Source organism: Drosophila bipectinata, chromosome XR (assembly GCF_030179905.1).
Source record: "Drosophila bipectinata strain 14024-0381.07 chromosome XR, DbipHiC1v2, whole genome shotgun sequence".
Taxonomy (NCBI): domain Eukaryota; kingdom Metazoa; phylum Arthropoda; class Insecta; order Diptera; family Drosophilidae; genus Drosophila; species Drosophila bipectinata.
In genome coordinates, this window is record NC_091735.1 from 9256460 (window position 1) to 9278313 (window position 21854).

The 21854-nt window shown below is 35.3% G+C and overlaps 5 protein-coding genes across 11 annotated transcripts in view; 3 read left to right on the forward strand and 2 right to left on the reverse strand.

The window, feature by feature from the left end:
- SWIP (strumpellin and WASH-interacting protein) overlaps positions 1-441 on the reverse strand; it is a 41038-nt gene extending 40597 nt beyond the window's left edge. For 2 of the 6 annotated variants that reach the window (XM_043211279.2, XM_043211276.2), the window contains exons 1-3: positions 357-434; positions 170-194; positions 9-115 (exon numbers count right to left, since the gene is read on the reverse strand). In XM_043211279.2, coding sequence (XP_043067214.1) covers positions 9-33 — 25 coding nt within the window. In that variant the 5' untranslated portion in view covers positions 34-115; positions 170-194; positions 357-434. The other 4 variants (XM_070276577.1, XM_043211277.2, XM_070276576.1 and 1 more) reach the window with 4 other exon arrangements.
- A 1971-nt stretch (positions 442-2412) lies between these two features.
- LOC108119400 (IWS1-like protein) lies at positions 2413-6712 on the forward strand. The gene is made up of 6 exons (XM_017232581.3): positions 2413-2678; positions 2734-3939; positions 4005-4158; positions 4231-4594; positions 6004-6417; positions 6484-6712. Exons 1-6 carry the CDS (start codon positions 2660-2662, stop codon positions 6604-6606), a joined length of 2280 nt encoding a protein of 759 aa, XP_017088070.2. The 5' UTR covers positions 2413-2659; the 3' UTR covers positions 6607-6712.
- A 1506-nt stretch (positions 6713-8218) lies between these two features.
- On the forward strand, positions 8219-11375 carry Had1 (beta Hydroxy acid dehydrogenase 1). Its single transcript, XM_070283173.1, has 5 exons — positions 8219-8496; positions 8979-9284; positions 9340-9580; positions 9646-10024; positions 10702-11375. Exons 3-5 carry the CDS (start codon positions 9543-9545, stop codon positions 11236-11238), a joined length of 954 nt encoding a protein of 317 aa, XP_070139274.1. The 5' UTR covers positions 8219-8496; positions 8979-9284; positions 9340-9542; the 3' UTR covers positions 11239-11375.
- Positions 11376-13809: 2434 nt separating this feature from the next.
- Positions 13810-20778, reverse strand: LOC108133626 (uncharacterized). Of its 2 annotated transcripts, XM_070282944.1 has the most exons (4): positions 20721-20778; positions 16464-16618; positions 15703-16398; positions 13810-15093 (listed from the first exon to the last, which is right to left on the reverse strand). In XM_070282944.1, exons 1-4 carry the CDS (start codon positions 20761-20763, stop codon positions 14161-14163), a joined length of 1827 nt encoding a protein of 608 aa, XP_070139045.1. In that variant the 5' UTR covers positions 20764-20778; the 3' UTR covers positions 13810-14160. The 2 variants fall into 2 exon arrangements, with proteins under 2 accessions (XP_070139045.1, XP_017109114.2); XM_017253625.3 differs by lacking the exon at positions 20721-20778 and having other exon boundaries at positions 16464-16749.
- Positions 18342-19518, forward strand: LOC108133627 (27 kDa glycoprotein). Its single transcript, XM_017253628.3, has one exon. It carries the CDS (start codon positions 18482-18484, stop codon positions 19343-19345), a length of 864 nt encoding a protein of 287 aa, XP_017109117.2. The 5' UTR covers positions 18342-18481; the 3' UTR covers positions 19346-19518.
- Positions 20779-21854: the final 1076 nt, after the last annotated feature.

A 21854-nucleotide genomic window follows, 5' to 3' on the forward strand; every position in this document is an offset into this window, starting at 1 on the left:
ATTCATACACATTGATATTTTATGTTTTCTCATAATAAGGAGCTATATAAGTGCAGAACTTCAGTGTTTACTATTGCGTTTATGCGATGTTGACCGTACGAATTTCTGGAAGTAACTAGATTTGGCTTCGAATCATTTTGTAGATTTATTAATTTATCGTAAAATTTACCATTTGTAACGGACTTCAAACGAAGCTTCATCAGGAAAAGTAAAAAAAACGTTATACAAAAAATTATAATTGCTTTTAAAAAATAATTGATATTTGAATTGTATTAAAATGGAGTAAAAGAATGTATAGTTTAATTTAAGCGAAAAAGATGCCTTAACAAGTAAATATACATAATGAAGGGTCATACAAATTGAAAAATCGTTTTACAATGTTATGAATACGTAAATTTTATGATATAAACAGTTGTTGTTTTATTATAAGATATGTGTCTATTTCGATAAATAATTTTCATTGTAATGCACAATTTACATGTAATTAAAATCAGATGTTCTTCTAAAAGAACATTTCCTCTCCCCAAGGCAGTGGTGGGCAAACTCTCATTTTCCATAACACGCGTGCGTAGGGTTGTAAATTCTGCCGCAGCGCGGCCGGCACACTGACAGTGTGAGCACTTTCATATTGTATTAGAAGCTCTCCCATTTGCTCTTATTTTGCCTCATTTGAAAGCCCAAACTTATAAAAAAAATGTATCCACTGAGAAAAAGTTCTTTAGAAATTGGGTTGACACAAGTTTTTTATCTCCTTAGGGCCTAAGGAAAGAAAAAACATTTTCGGTGATTTTGTTCCCTTTATTTTAAATATTTTTTTTGTGACTCTCAACATCTTAACCATGTATAGAATATTACATTGATCCAAAGTTGTGCCTAAACATGTATTTATGTATGCGCAATAATATATTAAATTTATTTAAGCAATACCATAAAAATGAAATGGATTAGAAAATGGTACAGGGATTGATTATATTGAAGGGGAATTGAAAATTGGCCCAGACTGCAGTTTAATCTGCATGGGCTCACGATTGAGCAAAAAACTCGGTTTTGGAATTTTTTATTTAGAGAGTCGGGTACTCGATAGGTCGACTGCACCAACTGTGTTGAAAGTTAACATAAAACTGATTCAACTAATTTCTATATGATTATTATGAATTTTACATTATGAATTCTTATATTTTTTATTAAATAGATGGGACTACCTGGCAAAACTTGTTGTTGGAAAATTGTGTTTTGATTTTTTTTATTTTGAAAGATACTGGACACAGAACTGTAACTCCGGAGAATTTCTTTTACTCGACCAATTTCATTATTTTTAATAAAAATCACATAAAAATTGTTTGATTCTTGTATTAATAAATGCCAATTCATTAAATTTGATATCAAAAATTTTCCTAAGAGGTTGTTATTGGATTGAGGTAGGCATTGTTTTTGTTGGTGTTCAGAAAAAAAAGATCCCATCTTAAAGTTTTAACATACTTTTAAACTTCTATCAATAAACATACTGGGGTTCTACAAATAACATTTCCACTCAAATTTCGCTTCAATTTTATTTTAGGGGGCTTGTTTGCTTGTTTTGTGGTTGAAATTACTTGCCTTTCATACAGTAGCCCAAATAATATTACAATTTTGGAGGTGATTTTGATTTTGATATAAAGTGAATTAAATGGGATCAAATTTATTTTTACGCTTAATTATGAAATAATTTTGTGAATAAATTTCATTTTTATCAATTTTTTTCATTATTAAATAATAAAAATTAATTATGTGCAATAAATAAAATGTTTATTTTGCAATCTGGCAGCTTTTACAACTAACACTCTAGTGGTTCTGTCTTGGCTATACTAGTCGAATCTGTGTTTCAGGGCGAAAATGTTTCAGTAGTTTGGAGCTTGATATTACATCAAATTATAAGTGTTTTGTATGGCACCCCAGATTATTTTATTTTAGAAATATTCTGTTGTTGAAATTTGAATTGATGTTGAATATATATATATATATATTCAAATTCGAAAAAATGGAATCTTTGTCCAAAAAACTTAAAATAATGCTATAATGGAATAGTTAAAACAAATGTCTAAATCTAGTCGTCGGGGCAAAGTTTACATATTTATAAAAATTTTTTAATGAGTATAGTAAATCAAATCTAGTAAGTTCTTTTGTCACTTTTCAATATATATACACAAATTTTGCACAAGAACACTTTAGATTAGATTACCTACATACATAACAGTTTTGGATAAAACTTGGTTAACGTGTTGCGTTAGTGCACGACCTATTGCGTCAGAAACATTTTTTTTGTTACTACTCCTTTAAATTCAATTAATTTGATTTATTCTAATAAATGTATGAATTTAAAATCGTGAAGTTTAATTGATATATTTTCTGTGATGTGTTTTAGAAACAGTATGAAACCTTACGTGTGTAAGGTCCTTAAGATGTGTGTGTTTATGTATGTGTGCTTATATATCGCTTCTGTTTCAAATCCATTTCGTTTCATTGGTTCGATAAATGCTGAGAAATCGCGTCGTTCGTTTTATAAGATTCACGATTTTGATCCGGATAGAATATTTTACCCAGGAATATTTCATTCATGGTTTTATTGATCTAAGGAGATTAAAGGCGACGGCCCTCTTTATGTAATACACTGCCTCGTACGATGGCGGCGTCTGATAAAGGTAAGTTATAAAATCACCCATCACATGAATTATTGTTAAACTACTAAATTACTAGATGTTATGGGCATCGAGGAGGCAAAAAGCATAGGTGAAAAACCCGAAAATCTTGTACATAAAGCTTCGCATGATTCTGTTTTCGATGCAGTTCATGAGAAATCGGATGGTACCGGTAACCGTAAATCCTTATTCCCAGAAGAACAAGAAACTCGTGCTTCACGTTTGAGAAGTCGTTCTCTGGAAAAAAGTGATGGGGCTCGCAGTGGCTCTGAACATTCTATAGCCAGTTCTCGGCATTCACACAGCTCGTTCAAACAGTCCCCTACTCGTTGTGGCTCAAACAACTCGATCCGACCTCACCATTCTCGTAGTGGCTCAAGACGGTCGGGAAGCGGTTCTATACCCCGCAGCGGTTCAGGACCAAGGAATTCGTCCGGAGTCTGTCGCTTCCAAGAGAGATCATTACGTTCTCGAAGTGATTCATTGCGATCCCGCAGTGAATCTGGCGGAAGGCGATCTAGAAGTGGTTCCAGGCGATCAAGAAGTGGTTCCTTGCGATCTAGAAGTGGTTCTAGAAGGTCGCGAAGTAGATCAAGACCAGATAGAAGTGACTCCAGGCGGTCAAGAAGTAGCTCCAGGCGGTCTAGAAGCGGCTCCAGACGGTCTAGAAGCGGCTCCAGACGGTCTAGAAGCGGCTCCAGACGGTCTAGAAGCGGCTCCAGACGGTCTAAAAGCGGACGCAGGCGATCCAGAAGCGGCTCTAGAAGATCTAGAAGTGACTCTAGGCGCTCTAAAACCGGCTCTATACGTTCTAGGCAATCTAAAAGTAGTTCCAGACGATCTAGAAGTGGATCCAGACAATCTAGAAGTGAATACAGGCGATCTAGAAGCGGCTCCCTGAGATCCAGAAGTGGCTCGAGGCGATCTAGAAGTGGTTCCAGAAGATCTAGAAGTGGCTCTAGGAGGTCTAGAAGCGGATCTAGGCGATCTAGAAGTGGATCTCGGCGATCTATATGTAGCTCACGGCGCTCCTGCAGTGTCTCTAGACGTTCCCGCAGTAAATCCGGATCGAAACGGTCTCGCAGTGGATCCGGATCCAGACGATCTCGCAGTTTATCCAGTCGCTCTCGTAGTCCTTCATTCAATTCTCAACGTAGTACGCGACGGTCTCAAAGCCGATCTAGTAGCGTTGGATCGAAGAGTAAGCGAGACGGAGCTAAAGACAACTCTAGACGCAAGAGATTGCTTCTCACTGACTCTGAAGGTAAGTGTGCTGAATTCTTTAAAAAAATATACAATTTAAAATTCATTTGGCACTTTTGTATGCAGATGAGTCTCCGAAAACAAACAAAAAACGAGTCAAAATCACAGACACAGACAACGAAGAAGAGGAGCAAGAGAGCGGCTTGGACAAAGGAAAAAATGAAAATAAAATAGTAGAAAGCTCTGACGATGAGAACACTCCAATTTTAAATGAAACAGAGTAAAATTTACCATCGCAATGATTCATCTATCTTCATTTTACCTCTGATGCTTGTATCTATCTTAATTTCAGAAGCAGCAACTTTATATCGGACTTTGACGCAATGTTGCAACGAAAAAAAGCAGAAAAACGCGTTCGCCGACGCAAGGGAGATATTGATTTAATAAATGATAACGATGACCTCATTGATCAGTTAATCATAAACATGAAGAACGCTTCCGATGATGATCGGCAGCTAAACATGCTGGGTCAACCAGCCACGAAAAAGATATCAATGCTAAAGCAAGTAATGTCACAATTAATTAAAAAACACTTTCAGCTGGCTTTTTTGGAGCACAACATTCTTAACGTACTTACTGATTGGCTGGCGCCTTTGCCAAACAAAAGTCTACCTTGCCTACAAATACGCGAAAGTATTTTAAAATTATTATCAGATGTAAGTACGCTTTCATTTTATTGAATTTTGAAATAAAAGCTACACTGCTCTTACACTTCATAGTTGCAACATAAAATTTCATTCTGTTTTTTTGTCATAATTTCAAATGTGGTTGTTTTCTGAGAACGAATAGTTTACAGATAAAGGAATTATTAGAAAACAAGAAAGAAAAGCTAACTTCGGGCGGAAATCGGAAATGGTATTTGGTAGAAATACTTTTTTTTAGCTTTATTGTAATAAATTGGTTATATTATAATATTCTCATGAGGATCGACCAACTATATCCGATGTTTCCGGTTTTAACTGCAAGGGTATAACAACTTCGGCTCCGCCCGAAGTTAGCTTTCCTTTTTATACCCTTGCAGAGGGTATTATAATTTTGGTCAAAAGTGTGCAACGCAGTGAAGGAGACATCTCCGACCCTATAAAGTGTATATATTCTTGATCAGGATCACCTCCTGAGTTGATATGAGCATGTCCGTCTGTCCGTCTGTCCGTCTGTCTGTCTGTCCGTTTCTACGCGAACTAGTCTCTCAGTTTTAAAGCTATCGTCTTGAAACTTTGCACACACCCTTCTTTCCTTTGCACGCAGTATATAAGTCGGAACGGCCCGGATCGGCCGACTATATCCTATAGCTGCCATATAACTGATTGATCGGAAATGGTATAATTTTGGTGTTTTTAGAGTTAGAGAGTTCAAATTTGACATGAGAGCTATTTTTGGCAAAACATTACGTCATGCCAAATTTCATAAAGATCGGCCGACTATATCTTATAGCTGCCATATAACTGAACGATCGGAAATGACCCAACTTTCGTGTTTTTGTAGATAGAAAGCTGGAATTTAATACAGATTCTATTTTTGGTCAGTTGATCCAACCTACCAAATTTCATTAGGATCGGCTGACTATATCCCATAGCTGCCATATAACTGAACGATCGGAAATGACCCAACTTTCGTGTTTTTGAAGATAGAAAGCTGGAACTTGGTACAGATTAAATTTTGATCCATCCTACCAAATTTCATAAGGATCGGCCAACTATATCCGATGTTTGCGATATATATCCGGTTTTAGCTGCAAGGGTATATAAACTTCGGCTCCGCCCGAAGTTAGCTTTCCTTTCTTGTTGAATAATAAAATATTGTAATTAGTATAGAAAAAAAAAAATATATATTTTTTAAAAGCCATAAAATTTGTAAATTACAGCGAATTACAACTTATTTCTGGTATGTGTTAAATTTTACAAATATCCCAGCAAAAAAAAATTCATAAAAATTCGAACAATCAGTTGGTCAATTCCCTCACCTATATATTTAAGTTTCAAAGATAATTTACTGTGTAATAAAAATTATCATTTTTGGTTCTAAGTTTACGAACCGTGTTTTTAACACTATTGTTCTATTTTAGTTTCCTACAATTGAAAAGGGACTTCTAAAACAATCTGGGATCGGAAAAGCTGTTATGTATTTATACAAGCACCCGCAAGAGACAAAGCAAAATCGGGATCGAGCTGGTCGCCTCATTTCCGAATGGGCTCGCCCGATATTTAACTTAAGCTGCAATTTCTCGGCGATGAGTAAGGAGGAGCGGCAGGAGCGTGACCTGGCGCAAATGTCAAAACATCGCTTGAAGAGTCCAGATCCGCAACCAGCCTCAACAAGTAAGGCCCAAGCGCAATCCCTAAATCAAACTCTTTCAGGCGAGGACAAGTTGTTGAGACCTGGTGATCCCGGATGGGTTGCTCGCGCTCGAGTGCCCATGCCATCTAACAAGGATTACGTTATAAGACCTAAGTCAACTGTTGAAGGCGAAATCTCCAAGGCACGTACACCCAGAATATTTTTTACTTAATATTTTAACCGGTTAAAACGTTTTATGCAATTCTAGTCAACTAAGCGCAAACCAAACCGCTACGAAAAGCACATGAAGCGATTTCTGGACTCTAAACGGTTAAAGGAAAGTCGCCGGGCAGTCGAAATTTCTATAGAGGGTCGCAAAATGGCCCTATAAGCAGCATTTTAGTTAACTAAAATAAAATCATCAAAACTATAGAACAATACTACCAAATTTTATTTTTTAATATAATAATCAAGAACATTTTTATTTACAAACGTGAGTTTTAAGTATTCCTTATTTTAATGGCAAGGTAGGTAATAATAGAAAAGCATGAAAAAGATACAATGTCATTTCTTGAAACACGACTAATTGTTACGCTTTTCATATTTATTTCAATACCTTCTCATATATAATTACATATTTTAAGGTTTAGAGTCAAGCAGCAAGCAACTAATTTAAACACAACAATTAATTAGTAACTGATGTTTTGCTGGTCGCAAGCCGACTCTCTTTCGGCCGCTCGGCTTTGCTACTTCGGCGTTTATAGTTAGCGAACATCCGCTCAGCCTATTCTGCAAGGTTGGCGCCACTCTCGTTCATCTCCTTACTGCGCTCGCATCCTAAATTGGATTTCCCATATGTTCTATAAATCCTCATAAATCCTAATTTCATATGCGGCCTGAATAAAGTTATAACGTTGAATTAAATTCTGATTTTTTATTTACGGCATTGAAAACTCTCAATGACCAAACAAGTCCTATATAACATCTTAACAGCTACAAATCCTATGTTAGAACCTGCACAGCTTTTAATGTCTGTGTACCATCTTTTGCAATCTTACAAAAACGCTTTCACTGTGGAGGGTAGGAGTAGTGTAGTCATTTTATAAAAATATTGATTTTAGGGTTTTTTTTTTCTATGCAAACGTGTTAAAAACACGCTAAAAACGTAATTGGGTAACTTTAAGTGTCCGAAATTCATATTCATAATAAAAATAATGTTTTGATATAAATTGCGATGGACACCAATACTACAGGTTTTTATTATGTTTGTTTATGTGTTTTGTGTATTAATGTTTTCATTTGTTTGATTCTTTAACTAATATTTGCAAATTTCGTCAATTGTCTCAAAGGTCATATTTTGGAAAAAAATTGACTTTGTTGACACGCAAATTTTTTTTTTAATAGCTTCTTAGGGCATTAACCAATACAATGAAAGAAAAACGCAATAAAATATTTCCATTGGCTTACTTTTAATATTAAATATCACAAAATTTTGAATTTTCAACAACATTCTAATTTTGAATACAGTCGATTGACACCTCAATCAGCCCGATCCGACAATCCATTCACAAATTATTTAAGAACTTTTAAAAATTACGAATTTTTCTTAGCTGTCTAGTTTATCCATCCGTTTGTGAGTTTGTGTTTCCTCTGCAGAACAATCTGAAAAAATGGAGCATGTTCATTATCATATTAATACCCTTGCAGAGGGTATTCTAATTTTGCCCAAAAGTGTGCAACGCAGTGAAGGAGAAATCTCCGACCCTATAAAGTATATATATTCTTGATCAGGATCACCTCCTGAGTTGATATGAGCATGCCCGTCTGTCTGGTTCTATGCAAACTAGTCTCTAAATTTTAAAGCTATCGACTTGAAACTTTTGTTATGTAATATATATGTACATATACATATGTTATGTAACTGTACTTTTAAAAATTTGGTGTGTTTGGAGTTTGTGCTTATATGTATGGATATGAAGTGTTCTTGTCTTAATTGGCATTCAGGAAGGGAGGAGTGTAATCTTCTATATATGTATTTAATTTTTTGTCATTTTTTTTCGGGGATCGGCCGACTATATCCTTCAGCTACCTTATATCTACGATTGGATATGGAAATGGAAATTGGAAGTTTGATATTTTTGAAGATAAAAACTAAGATATTTTGTCTAATGTTGTTTTCTAAGAAATTTGTCTACTATTGAAATTCTCATAAGGATCAGCCAACTGTATCTGATATTTGCGACATATATCCGATCTTAACAGCAACGGACCCGTGCCAAGGGTATATCAACTTTAGTTATGTTTTTTTTCATAATGAAATTATGATAAGCATCGGCCAAGTATATCCGATATTTTCTACATATTTATGTCCTAAAATATTTGGCTCGTGAAAGAAAAAAAGAAATGTCCCACACTGACACGTGCCGTGTAAGAAAAATTTTTCATGTGTAGTTTTTATACCTATATTGCATTTTTTCATAACAAAAATTATACCACGGACTCTCATATTAGAAATTTAAAAAATAATATAATTTGAGATTTCAGATTTTAATGCTTATTTCAAAGTTATTGTAACTTTGGTGCTTTCAAAATTCAGAAAAAAATTATATCACCGATAGAAATTTAAGTTTAAACGCAAACTTTTGTTATGGAATAGGAATAATCTTAAAATTTAGCGAAACCGAAATAAATACAGTCAATTATCCCAAATAAAAATGAATTATTATCATCTAGAATTTTAAAATATAATACGTTTTCCGACAGGAGCGAAGTAGCGTGCCCTCTACAAATTTCAAAGATACTCAGCGGTTAAAAACAAAACAACGCCTTCAATAAATGTCAAATTAAGGGCGTTTTGATACAGTTTCTCTCAAAAGTACCCAGTAGGAAATGGATTGATCCGCTTCAACCTCGCCTGTCATGCGAAGCACATGGAGTGGAAAATTTCCGCACTGGATAAGAATACCAAAAAGATAAAAGATAAGCCCTAAATCACACCGCAGACATCTAATGGCTGCTGGGCTTATGTAGTAACAATGATATTTTTTCTATAAAGGCACTGGTGCTCTGGTAACTGTTTCTCCGGAGAGCAATACTATCGCATTGTAGCTCATTATCTTTTCAGAAATCACTAACACCCATCAGTGGCACGGAGCACCCCACAATTGGGCCACTCATCTGGGGTTCACCTCTGCGTTATCGCAAAATATTAAACCGGTTGCGCAGTTTTAGAGCTGTTCAATTGCCCGCACGTCGAGCTCTGTTGTGGTCACTACCTCGTTAGCTACCAAGCACTTAATCAGCTGAAATCTGTAGGAAAAAGTGAACATGTCTCTGAAAAAGGAAAAAATTGGCATTGTTGGCAGGCAAGTCTCATCCCGGATCCCCATTTATCGCAATTAGTAAAATAATCCACTCTACTCTCTTTCAGCGGGCTTATTGGCCGCTCCTGGTCCATGTTGTTCGCCTCTGTGGGGTATCAAGTGGTTTTGTATGACATCCTGCCTGAGCAGGTGTCCACTGCCTTGTGCCTCACAGAGAAAGAGCTGCAGAACCTGGAGTCAAAGGGTCTGCTCCGTGGCAAACTGACCGCCGCACAACAGTTCTCCTGTATTTCGGGAACAAATGACCTCAAGGAGCTGGCTAAGGGTACCATTTTCATTCAGGAGTGTATTCCCGAGCGTCTGGACTTAAAAAAGGCGCTTTACAAACAGCTCGACGAAGTGGTTGGTCCCAATACCATCCTATCCAGTTCCACTAGCACCTTCCTTCCCTCTCTCTTTAGCGCAGACTTGAAAAACAAGGCCAACGTAAGTAAAATTATTTGTTTTCTCAGAACCGTTGCCTTTCATTACTCTACGTCAGTGGTGTGCAAAACTCACACCTGTTTAAAGTTTGAGTGTGCGCGTAAGCACCAAAAAAACAAAGCACTCACTGAAGGAAAAAGGGAAGTTTTTTAATTAATTTTTCTTTAATTCAAAAATTTAAATGGGCACTAAAATAGTCCACTTTATATAAAAGAAAGCTTTTCTAGTTCAGTTCTTAAACCTATCTAATCTAAGCTTCCCCAACTATATATTCTATAGAAGAAAACTTGTCCAATCAAATTTCTTAGAAAACTTTTCTGAGTGAAAAACTTTTTTTTTTTTTAAGTTTGGGCTGTTAAGTGAGGCAAAATGTGAGCAAATGAGAGCTTCTAAAAAAAATTAAAAGTTCAAAAATTGACACTGTTAGTGTGCCGGCAGCGCTGCGGCAGAATTTTCGACCCTATGTACTATGGAAAATGAGAGTTTGCTACCCACTGCTCACTGTTCTAAAATAACATTCATTGGATCCGAGTGCTGTATCTGATCTGAATGAATGTTTTGTAAATATGTACATATGTATGTATTTTTGCCTAGATTCCATTTTTCCTACTGAATGCACGCCAAATAGCGATTGGGAGTGATGTTATATTTAATACAAATTTTGATTCCATACCAAACAGGTTTTGGTGTCGCATCCCGTCAACCCACCCTACTATGTGCCGCTTGTTGAAATTGTACCAGCTCCCTGGACCAAACCGGAATGGGTACAAAAAACCCGAGCCATTATGAACGAAATCGGTCAGAAGCCAGTCACATTATCGCGTGAGATCGAGGGATTTGCCTTGAACCGCATTCAATATGCAATCCTTAATGAGACATGGCGCCTTGTCGAGGCTGGCATCCTAAACGTCAAGGATATTGATAGTGTGATGAGCGACGGTCTGGGAATGCGCTACGCCTTCTTGGGCCCATTGGAAACAGCCCACCTGAACGCCGAGGGTATGGCAAACTATTTTGAACGCTATTCCAAGACCATTTATGCAGTAAGCGAGACCATGGGGCCTACGCCCAAAATGGAGGGTTCTGTAGCAGTTGATGTTGCCAAACAGTTGGGGGAAATGGTGCCTTTGGATCAGTTGGTCGCTCGCCGCAATTACAGAGACAACTGTCTCACCCAACTTAGCATTCTTAAGAGCCAACTCAATAAGATACAGTAGACAAATTTTTTTTGTATCTTATGATTGCCTTTTTATTTGAGTTATCACGGTGAGATGTACGTTTAAAATATGAATTGCAATGAATTAAAATAAAACTGAATCATATAAATAAAACGAAGCCACAAAGAAAACCATAATGATCCTTTTTTCTGCCGTATTTATTTTTTTTTATTAATTTATTCGGAGCTATTTGGTTTATTTATCAGTCTCTTGCGTAATCTTATTTTATCATACTATTACTTATATTATTATATAATAATAAGTATACATATATTATTGTATTAACATACATACATATACATATAAGGACGCATTATGACTTATAAGCACTTATGTAAATAAGTCGGAATGAATATTTTATGATGTACATATATCTGATCGGATATATGTACATACAATATATACTATTGTATATATACATATACATACATGAAGTATACATACATGTATACTTATGTATTAAGGGGGTCATGTGGGGAATTTGTTTGGCTCAGTGGCTATGGGTAGGAACTTAAGACTAGTACTGTGACGACGAAAATCCGCTAGTGAAATCGCACTTTATTCAGCTACCGAGCTAGTGTGACCATAGTACTGAGATTGATTTGAATTCATTTTTACCTTTTGGTTTTTTGTTTACAAACAACAGCTGTTCAGTATTACCATATTTCTTAATTTTTTTGGTCACACTAGCTCCGTAGCTGAATAAAGTGCGATATCGTTATCGGATTTTCAACAGCGGATTTTCGTCAACTCAGTACTATCCTTTAGTTTTAAAAAATAAACATTTTTAAACTGAATTTTTTTTCCCCAAATAACGTTTTTTCAACACGGCATTATCCTCTTAATAAAATTAAGTGACAGCACTTTTAATTAATCAGTCATATGTTTTACGTCTCCGATATAGGATATCGTCGACGAGGACCGACCGATAGTCGACAAAGGGAAGAATAATGTGTGAACTCGATAGCTTTTAAATCTACTTATATAGACTCAGGAGCTCATCCTGATCAAGATAACACTTTATTGAAAATGTCTCCTTGACTGCGTTTCTCACTTTTGACCACAATTATATAAATCAGTGGTCGGCACGGCCCTATCCCGCGGGCATAGTAAATTTCTTTGACCAAGCTCTGCCACACACATACATACACATACAAACGTCATGCTCAAAGCCTACTTTCTGCTATTCGTTACCAATACTAATGCCTTAAAACCATATCTAAGTATTTGGTGCCGACCACTGATTTAAGGGGGGACATCTGAGTAACAGGCGAAAAAAAAACGGATTTTCTGGAATTTTTTTTGGCCAAATAAAAACAGCTAATCGAAAATTTTTAAATGCGGTTTTATTACTTTATATTTAAACTACACAATAAAATTTTTTTTTAACAAATCGAACACAAATTGGCGGCCCTGCAGCCCTTATTCGTAGGCCCCATTTTTTTAAAGGGGGTCCATGGCCGAACACCTAACGTCCCTAATTTTTGATCTAGAACAAAAAATCAAGTTTGGTTAGTTTCTGTATCTCAACGGCTATCGACACACGTAGGATTTTTTTGATATATTGATTTTTTGCAAAATAGTGAGTGATTGAACAAAATTCTCAATTTTCACGAACAAAAAACGTCACAAAATTGTTGATAAAAAAAAAAGTAAGCAAAATACAAAAAAAAAACCTACGTGTGTCGATAGACATAGGTATTACTGTCAAAAGTATACTGAGTATTCTGAGTATACTGTCAAAATTTTAGATCGATAGGTTTAGAGTGGTTCGAGTTATGTGTTCGGCCAACTCAAAAAAAGTGGTTTCGAGAAAAACGCGTTTAAAGTTTTAAGTACTGTGGGATATGCCTGTGAGGCATCGCCGCAGAATGAATAATTTCGACACTTAGACACTTTGGCCGGACTCTATCTTTTGATATGTTATTTTTAAGACCCAAAAGAATTTTTTAAGCGAAAAAAAAATTTTCGATTTTTTCAAAACTCGATTTTTTTCTACTCAGATGTCCCCCCTTAAATATACATAATATGTATGTTCATATACAAAAGTTAAAACTTTTAAGTCTAAGTTAAACTGTTAAGTTATACATTTTGACCTCTCTGTATATATTTTTCCTTTATGAGTGGTTATCATAATAGAGTTGTTCAGAATGGTATGAAATTCATACTGTAATTCTGTGCTGTCGACGACCAGTGAACGTAAAAAGAAAGACGAAGAAATTGAAACTTTAGAATTTGAAAAGAAATTGAAACTGTACTGAAACTGTTTTTGTCAGTGTGTTCTTTTCGCTCGCACATTCTGTCTGGCTCGTGGCAGCGAAGCATACCGACGGTGGTGATTGTGGTTGTAATTTTTTGTCTGGCCGAGCTTCTGCTCCGACCGTTACATTTCGTACCCTTCCCTGACATACATTATTGTACTACAACCATATTAAAGACCGAAGAAGAAATACTATATTATATTGTTAATGTTTTAGTGTTGTATTGACTTGTACTTTGTACAGAAATATTTAAAATTGGCATAATAATAAAATTCATCTATTTATTTCTATAGAAAAATAAAACATTCGGTAAATAACACATTTTTTTTTTATTTTAGAATAAAGATAGTAAAGCATAAAACTAGCGATTCTAACATTTAAATCAACTTAGAATGGTCAATAACTTAGTGTCTTTCTCTTATCTAGCGAAGTTGGGGGGAAACAACCATGAAAATATTAGGATCTAATCATATTTACATTCGCTTTATCTTTCAAGGTTAATAACTTCACCTTAGACATCACAAATATATTCACTTTCAAACGACATTGCCTCCAGTTATGCGACGATGCATGGATTGCAATCGGCAGTATCAGCACGTTGACCAATTTCAGACATATCAGAAAAACTGATTTCTGGTTTTTGGGCTTCTGATTTAGGTCTTTAAAGAGGAGGTTTATGCGATCTGCGGGGTTGGGAGCGCATCTGGGGTAATGGAGTGCTGGTGCTAAATATTTTCTGTCCAGTCTTGCCCTTTGATGACATTGGCGTCTCTGGAACAGGGCAGCGAGTGGCTGATACGGATAGGGCTTTACTTTCGTTACAGGAGCCCAAAGGTTTCATAATGGGAACCACTCGTTTTATTGGAATAGTAGTCTTCATAGCACCCTGGCCCTTGACTAAAGACTCTGATATCGACGGCGTTTTTATACGACTTCCCAAGACTGAGCGCCTGTCACATGGCTTCGAAACTGTATTTGTCGTAGAAAACGAATTCCGCCTCTGTCGAAATGCATTCGATGCATTAAACGACGCGGTAGAGCTCGTGCTTTTAGTATCCGTAGGTTGAATGTTCTCAAAATTTTCCATTTGGCGATCGGACTTTCGTGATTCCTTGATCAGATTCGTCTTGTCATGTATTGAAAGTGAAGAAGATCGCCGACGCATCGTTCCTGCATCTTTTAAAATAGGTTTGGGCGTTGGATTTAAAGGCTTAACACAGATAGGGGTCTGCAATTTCTCATCATTTTTTCTTGGATTTACTAGTAAAATTACCGTCCTTGGATCGGTGCTGGGCTGTTCAATGATACCAATGGCAGTCTTAGTAAGGCTATGTTGTTCTAAAATGTTTTTAATCTGAATAGCCAGACTTTCATCCACCAACTGAGTCATAAACGTATCTCTTGCGGCCAATTGCATGGAAGGTAAAGGTTGAAGGCATTGGTAGGAATCTTTTTCAAAATAAGATTCTCCATCAAACGTCGCTGTCGAAGAGACCATAGCTTCAGGAAAATTTTGAATCTTGTTACCACCGATGGTGGACTTGAAGCTAGTCTCTTGGTTATCTACATTCTCATCGTTCTTTCCTTTATTGTACTAGAAATAATAAAAAAAAATTGTATTTAACGGGCGTACAGAAATTTTATTACGAAATGCGCTAAGAAAATTATTGGATTAAAGTTTTCAATAACAAGAAAGGAAAGCTAACTCAACTTCCGAAGTTAATATACCCACCCTTGCAGTTAAAAACGGATAAATATCGCAAAAATCGGATAAAGTCAATAAAACCAATTTATTAGAATACATAATTTAGAAAAAGTCCAAAGCTTCTATCTTGAAAAAAGCAAAGGTGGGTATTTTTACCAAATATCATTTCCGATCGTTAAGTTACATGGCAGAAAGGGTAATGTTCTTTCCTTTGCACGCAGTATATAAGTAGAAACAGGAATCGGCCGATTATATACTATAGCTGGCATACGACTGAAAAAATCGGAAATGGTGTTTGGTAAAATCACCAACATGTTTTTTTTTCAAGATTAAAGCTTTGGACTTTTTCTAAATTATGTATTCTAATAAATTGGTTTTATAATAAAGGCTTTAGGGTATTAGATTTCCATTCTTGTTATTAATTTGGAATTAAAATCTTAATTTATATAGAAAAGCAACATATATACAATACTTTCCCGGAGATGCGACGATATATACCTGTGGTTCAAGGTCGAATGTCCCCTGCCGTGTGTACGGGTAAGGTAGTGAAAGTGTTGCCTTAGCATTTTGATTGTCTTCGTTGGCTTCAAAATTTTCATCGGTACATCCATATATAATTTGAAAAATAGAACTTATTATCTCATCAAAATGATGCCACTTGGACTTGTCAATATTTTCACGAGTCAGAACTTTTAACTGTTGGAGAAGTTTTCTTAAATGCTTTGATTTTGACAGGTCATTGGTCAGAGGCGCATCCTCTTTTCTTTTTTCAGAAAGTTGGCTGTCGCGATTTTCTATGGCTAATGATGTCTTTTCCTTACTCAATACATCCAAAATCGGAATGCGCATCATTTTTAAATCTTCTTCGAAATTAGCACTAGAAGATAATGGGTCGTCCTCTATTAATTTTAACGGTGACTCAGCTGCCAACATCTGCAAATTTTCCCTCAAAATGGTGTTTTCGAACTGAGCGCAATCATCAAAACTTTTAGGCAGCATGTCAGCCATCAAACGCGAAACATTAAGCTTCAGCAATTGTTTTTGAAAACAATTGTTGGTACATCGCTGCCTAGATGCTTCTGCAGGCAACCCATCTGATTGCATGCAAACCGGAGGACTTTCATTAATAAGATCCGGGTACTGGCACTCGGCACTCGACACCTTTTCATCTATCTGAGACTTTAAAGAAATGGCCTGCCAGAAACAAAATCAGTATTTACTATACTCGCATACATATGTACATATATTCAAGAGCTAACCTTATTATAAGCTTCGTTCTCAACCATGTCAAAAGGATCGTAGGGTTCCCTGAAACAGTTTGTGGCCACGAGATGATTTTCCTTTTCCTCCTCTTTATGGAAACTTCCATGGTCTTCCTTGGTTTCGTCACATTCGGTTAAGTCAATCAGGTTATCTATATCACACATATTTTAAAAGACAATCAGACTTTTTGAATAAAAATGCAAGCAATGCAGAATTTGGCGCTTCTAGTGATGGGAGATAAAGGTCGATATGCAATTGAGCGTATGGACTAGTACTCATATCGAAAAACAGGTTTGACGAGTAAAAATGTTTATTCTTTCCAGTGTGAACAAATATTTTTAATTTACGCAGCCCTTCTAAAATTGATTTTAATTAGAATTTAAAAATTGACAATGTTGGAAACAACTGATTGAAGATCTGGATGTAAAACTATTAATATGAAATGGTTTTTGTTCGAATTAACGCGATTGGCGCCATGAAATTGCCCCATCATGATATGTCGACGAGAAAAATTTCTACTAATTTAATTAGATCTCTAAAGCATAGTACTGAGTTGACGAAAATCCGCTGTCGAACGAGTGACAGCTGTCAAACTCCATATAAAAAAAACGATGTAAAAAAGGAAGAAGAAATTTTTGCCTTCTAGATGTTGCGGGTACTGAGTTGACGAAAATTTTTTGTTATCGATTTGAATGGTGTTGCCGGATCAAAAAAAATAAACAGCTGATCTCAGCTGTATAAATAAAATCTCATTTATTTAATTTATTTCTATAGGTGAGACATGGAGGGTCAAATTATCAAACAAAAAAAAGTCGGCCCGAAAAATTTTCGACGCGCCAGGAGAAATTAAAATTATTTTTCTGCGGTCAAGGCGAAGCCCATAATATGGGATTTGACCCATAAGGCGCATTTTAATTCCATAAAATGGCATTGAAATGATTTTTGATTGATTTTGATTTTGACCCAGTTTTCTATTTCCTAATCAGCTCCTTAGCGGCGAAATACATAAACAAAACACCAACATCCAATCGTTTTGAATTCATTTTTGTTTTTTGTTTTTGTTTTTTATTTGTTTGTTTTTTGTTTACAAACAACAGCTGTTCAGTATTACCATATTTCTTAATTTTTTTGGTCACACTAGCTCGGTAGCTGAATAAAGTGCGATATCGTTATCGGATTTTCAACAGCGGATTTTCGTCAACTCAGTACTAGGCTTAACTCTTAGCGCATCGAATTTATCAATTTGACTTGGGCAAGAATTTACATTGATTCTCTGCATTATTAAAATAAAAAATCAAATTTCTTGCAATTCTATCACCGACTCTGTCAAACGGGACGAAAGATTAAAATTTCTAATCTTTTCGCTGCGAACCCTGTAAAAGGTTGTTTGGTGTGGGTTACTTCCCCATGTAAATTTCTGGTATTTTTTTTTGTTCGATCTGAGTACTTGATAGCGAACAGGCCGAAAGGCACCTATTTGCCTCTCGCCTGTCGATCTGAGTTTTAGGCTTACATTTGAAGTATTCTTGCTGGCTGTGTTAATCGGCTGTTGAAAGGAAAGTATTTGTAATATACTCATAATCAAATAATTTTTAAAAACAATATTACTATATCAATCAATATATCATATTAAAGAAAAAATTACACATTAAGATATAATATTATTCGCCCCATGAAAGAAAAAAAATATAACAAAGACACATGCCGTGTACGAATATTCTTTTATGTGTCATTTATTATGTATAATAATAATATAATAATAATAATAATAATAATAAATAAAAAAATAATTTAAAAATGTTATACTTTCGGCTGTTACATTGAACAAGGTTAGATATCTCTACTAAATTTAGCAAATAAATTGCTAAAGTGGCAACACTAGTGTTGACAAGCCTGCTTCTCATTCCAAGAATACTTTGAGCATACGAAAAAGGTTGCATTTTTGCTTCAAAGAATACAAAGTCTTTTTCACATTGGAATTAGTTTTTGGCAATCAAGCAATACACAAGTCGATATGATGACGCTATGGAAAAACACAATTTGTGTAGTATTGCACTTATTTTTCTATGTCATTTGGACACACGCCCAGCTTGCAAAAGAAGTACCTCTAGAGCTTAGGCCAAACTTCGAAGGTCTCGAAGGAGACACTTTTCGCAACAAATGTATTTCTGTGCTCGGCGAAAAAGACGGCAGCAAAGCTTATGACGAAATAGAGTCTAGTTTTGGCGTATTTAGCGAATGCATGGTAAATATTGTAAATCACACGGCGATACAGCAGGAAATCGAAGAAGCGACTCCACGGGGCGAACTAGATGTTGTTTTTAATAAATATTGCAACAAGCGGTCGGATGCCATCCACTGTGTCGATGATTTTACCTTGATTGTTTCACCATGTCTTGAAAAAGAAGAACAGGAGAGCCCAAATGCAATAAAACGCATTGTTCAAAGCCTGCTTAATTTCGTCTGTCACAAGAATGGCGACCAGATAGCCCTTTTCATTGGCGAAAAAGGACCTGAGTGCCTTCAGTCTGAGAAGGATAACATTCAGCAGTGCCTCAACAGCACTTTCTCTGCATTATTCCATTCCTCGTATATCGCCGAAAATAAAATAAAATCAATTCCAAAGCTTATTGTAGGTCAGAAGCAGTGTGACGACATGCTGAGCCTACAGACATGCGTGGTTGCTCGCCTGGAGACTTGCCCAGACATAACACCAGCGAATCTGGTTGAGTCCATGTTTAATTTCATTCGAAACGAGACATTTTGCCGCAATTACCAGAAATCGCACCCGGAATCTGAATCTATTAATTCGGGAGGACAAGGATTTACTCCATTGATATTCATTTTATGTTCTTTAGTCGTTGGCAATTATATTTAAAACGAACTCTTAAAAATGTTCCTATCTGTGAGTTTTTATGATTGTGGCCTTAACCGCAGTCTTCTTTCTAATTCCGAGCTAATTCCATCTCATGTCTACCAAATGTTATGAATATGAAAAAAATTTTTTTTTTTATTTAATAAAAGCTACAATGTATTACATTCGACAGTATACACTTATGTATAACATACATTTGATTATAATTCATGGATTGGTTTTTTAATGCGAACTTTTTAAATAAAATCGAAATCTTTAGGCTATTCAAAAAAAGAGTACGAGGAACGAGAAAAGTTAGAGTCTAAAATGAATTATTTTGATTTATAGCTTGTTTATATTTTTGGGGAAATTCAAATATAGAATATTTAGAATTTAGAAGAATATTTCATGAAAATTAAGATCGAAAACATAAAATATTTTCGTAAAACGAATTTTTTATTTAAATATTTTATTCATAGCTTGCAAATAACCATTAACCGATTTCTAGGGTCTCAAAAGTGTTGTTCAGGATCTTTGAGCCAAAAGTCTGAGAGCAACCGTTTGCTATATTCGTATACAAATTTTGCTCTCGATCAAATGACGAGCAATATTTTCTGTTCCCATTTTCTCTGTTCCTTCCAGGACCGTTTGACTTAGTGAGACGATTCAAAAAGTCTTTTTTGCATAAATAAAATTAAAATAAACAAAATTAGAACTTTGACAAAATGTATCGTCGTTTAGAATTAAACATTTTTATAGAAATTTAAGGCTAAAATCGTGAAACCTGAGTGCGCTTGCACATGTAGTGCAATCCCTGCAACTCAAAAATCTGTAGAGAAAGCATTTTCAGCTTAAGAATTTACTCTAAGCGAACGACGGAGTTCAATAAATACCCAAAACCTTATCTCTTTATTAGTTGTCAGGCTTAACTCCCAATAAATGTAATAAATCAAAGATTTTTAAAAATATTTTATAAATATAGTTACGCATTGTACCACTGTGCATCGAACAGAATTTAATTGCTCTCGGTTGACATCGGAGCTATGAATTTCTTTTATTTGAAAGTTTATTACATTTTTTAATTTTTATTTCATTAATATTTTTTTATTACTTTTTTCCATTTAAAATGTTACTATAATTTTTTTCCGTATATTGACATGACTTGCAAAAAAAATTGGATTGGAGTTTGCTCTGCTGCCCTATAGGAAATATGATCACTTTTTCTGGCCAAAAATAATATCTCAAGAACGAAACAAGATATTTAATTTCTGATTTTTGATTTGAGTTCACATGGTCAATAGATTTAAGATTTTTAAAAAATGTGGGCGTGGCATCGCCCACTTGAAAAGACAACACAAGTTTTTTGGACAGTTCACATATAGAAACAAATAACACAAACCACATTGAAAAGTATTCATTTCAAAACTTTTGATTTTGTCCATATTTTCACGTTTTAAAATCGCACCAAAAAATCGTAAATTCTAAGCTCATGTAAATGTTAACATCAACAGCTGTTTTTAACAGCTGATTTCTTCGCAGTGGCGCCATCTATGAAAATTTCTGGTATGGAACATTAAAAATTTATTTATTGTGAATGATATGCAGTTAAAATTATTTAAATACTTTAAAGCCTAGTACTGAGTTGACGAAAATCCGCTGTTGAAAATCCGATAACGATATCGCACTTTATTCAGCTACCGAGCTAGTGTGACCCAAAGAAATTAAGAAATATGGTAATACTGAACAGCTGTTGTTTGTAAACAAAAAACAAATAAGCAAAAATGAATTCAAAACGATTGGATGTTGGTGTTTTGTTTATAAGCTGCGACGCTATTTTTAGTTGTATTTTTCTTTAAATATTATTATTAAATGTATAAAAAATCTTAGAAAATAAATAGAAACATATATTTGTTGTTGAAAAGTAAAACTAAAAATCTGCATTTGAATTATTTTGATACCTTTTTTAGTTCACGAGATATTTAGCTTTGAGTTTTTTTTAGGGTGCTGGTTGAAATAAGCTGCGACCCACTGTATGTATTTCGCCGCTAAGGAGCTGATAAAGAAATAGAAAACTGGGTCAAAATTAAAATCCAAATCAATTACAAATCATTTCAATGCCATTTTATGGAATTAAAATGCCCCTTGTGGGTCAAATGCCATATTATGGGCTTCGTCTTGACCGCAGAAATTAATTTTAATTTGTCCTGGCGCGTCGAAAATTTTTCGGGCCGACTATTTTTTTATTTGATCAATTGACCCTTCATGTCACACCTATAGAAATAAATGAAATTATTTCTTTCAACTCCCCGAGATCAGCTGTTTATTTTTTTTGATCCGGCAACAGCATTGAAATCGATAACAAAAATTTTCGTCAACTCAGTACCCGCAAAATCTAGAAGGCGAAAATTTCTTCTTCTTCCTTTTTTTACACCGTATTTTTTATATTTAGTTTGACAGCTGTCACTCGTTCGACAGCGGATTTTCGTCAACTCAGTATGTACTATGCTTAACGTTCAAAAAATGGGTTTTGGCC

Bases quoted from the DNA above. Each gene is read 5' to 3' on its own strand.
- LOC108119400 (XM_017232581.3), top strand. The intron at 3,940-4,004 runs GTAAGTGTGCTG...TTTTGTATGCAG, and splicing joins GCTTCTCACTGACTCTGAAG to ATGAGTCTCCGAAAACAAAC. The intron at 4,159-4,230 runs GTAAAATTTACC...TCTTAATTTCAG, and splicing joins CCAATTTTAAATGAAACAGA to AAGCAGCAACTTTATATCGG.
- Had1 (XM_070283173.1), top strand. From the start codon at position 9,543: ATGTCTCTGAAAAAGGAAAAAATTGGCATTGTTGGCAG. The intron at 9,581-9,645 runs GCAAGTCTCATC...ACTCTCTTTCAG, and splicing joins AAAATTGGCATTGTTGGCAG to CGGGCTTATTGGCCGCTCCT. The intron at 10,025-10,701 runs GTAAGTAAAATT...CATACCAAACAG, and splicing joins ACTTGAAAAACAAGGCCAAC to GTTTTGGTGTCGCATCCCGT.
- LOC108133627 (XM_017253628.3), top strand. From the start codon at position 18,482: ATGATGACGCTATGGAAAAACACAATTTGTGTAGTATTGCACTTATTT.
- LOC108133626 (XM_070282944.1), bottom strand. From the start codon at position 20,763: ATGGACAAAATCAAAAGTTTTGAAATGAATACTTTTCAATGTG. The intron at 16,619-20,720 runs GTTTGTGTTATT...TGTGTGATATAG, and splicing joins AATGAATACTTTTCAATGTG to ATAACCTGATTGACTTAACC. The intron at 15,094-15,702 runs GTATATATCGTC...TATTATTTCTAG, and splicing joins CATTCGACCTTGAACCACAG to TACAATAAAGGAAAGAACGA.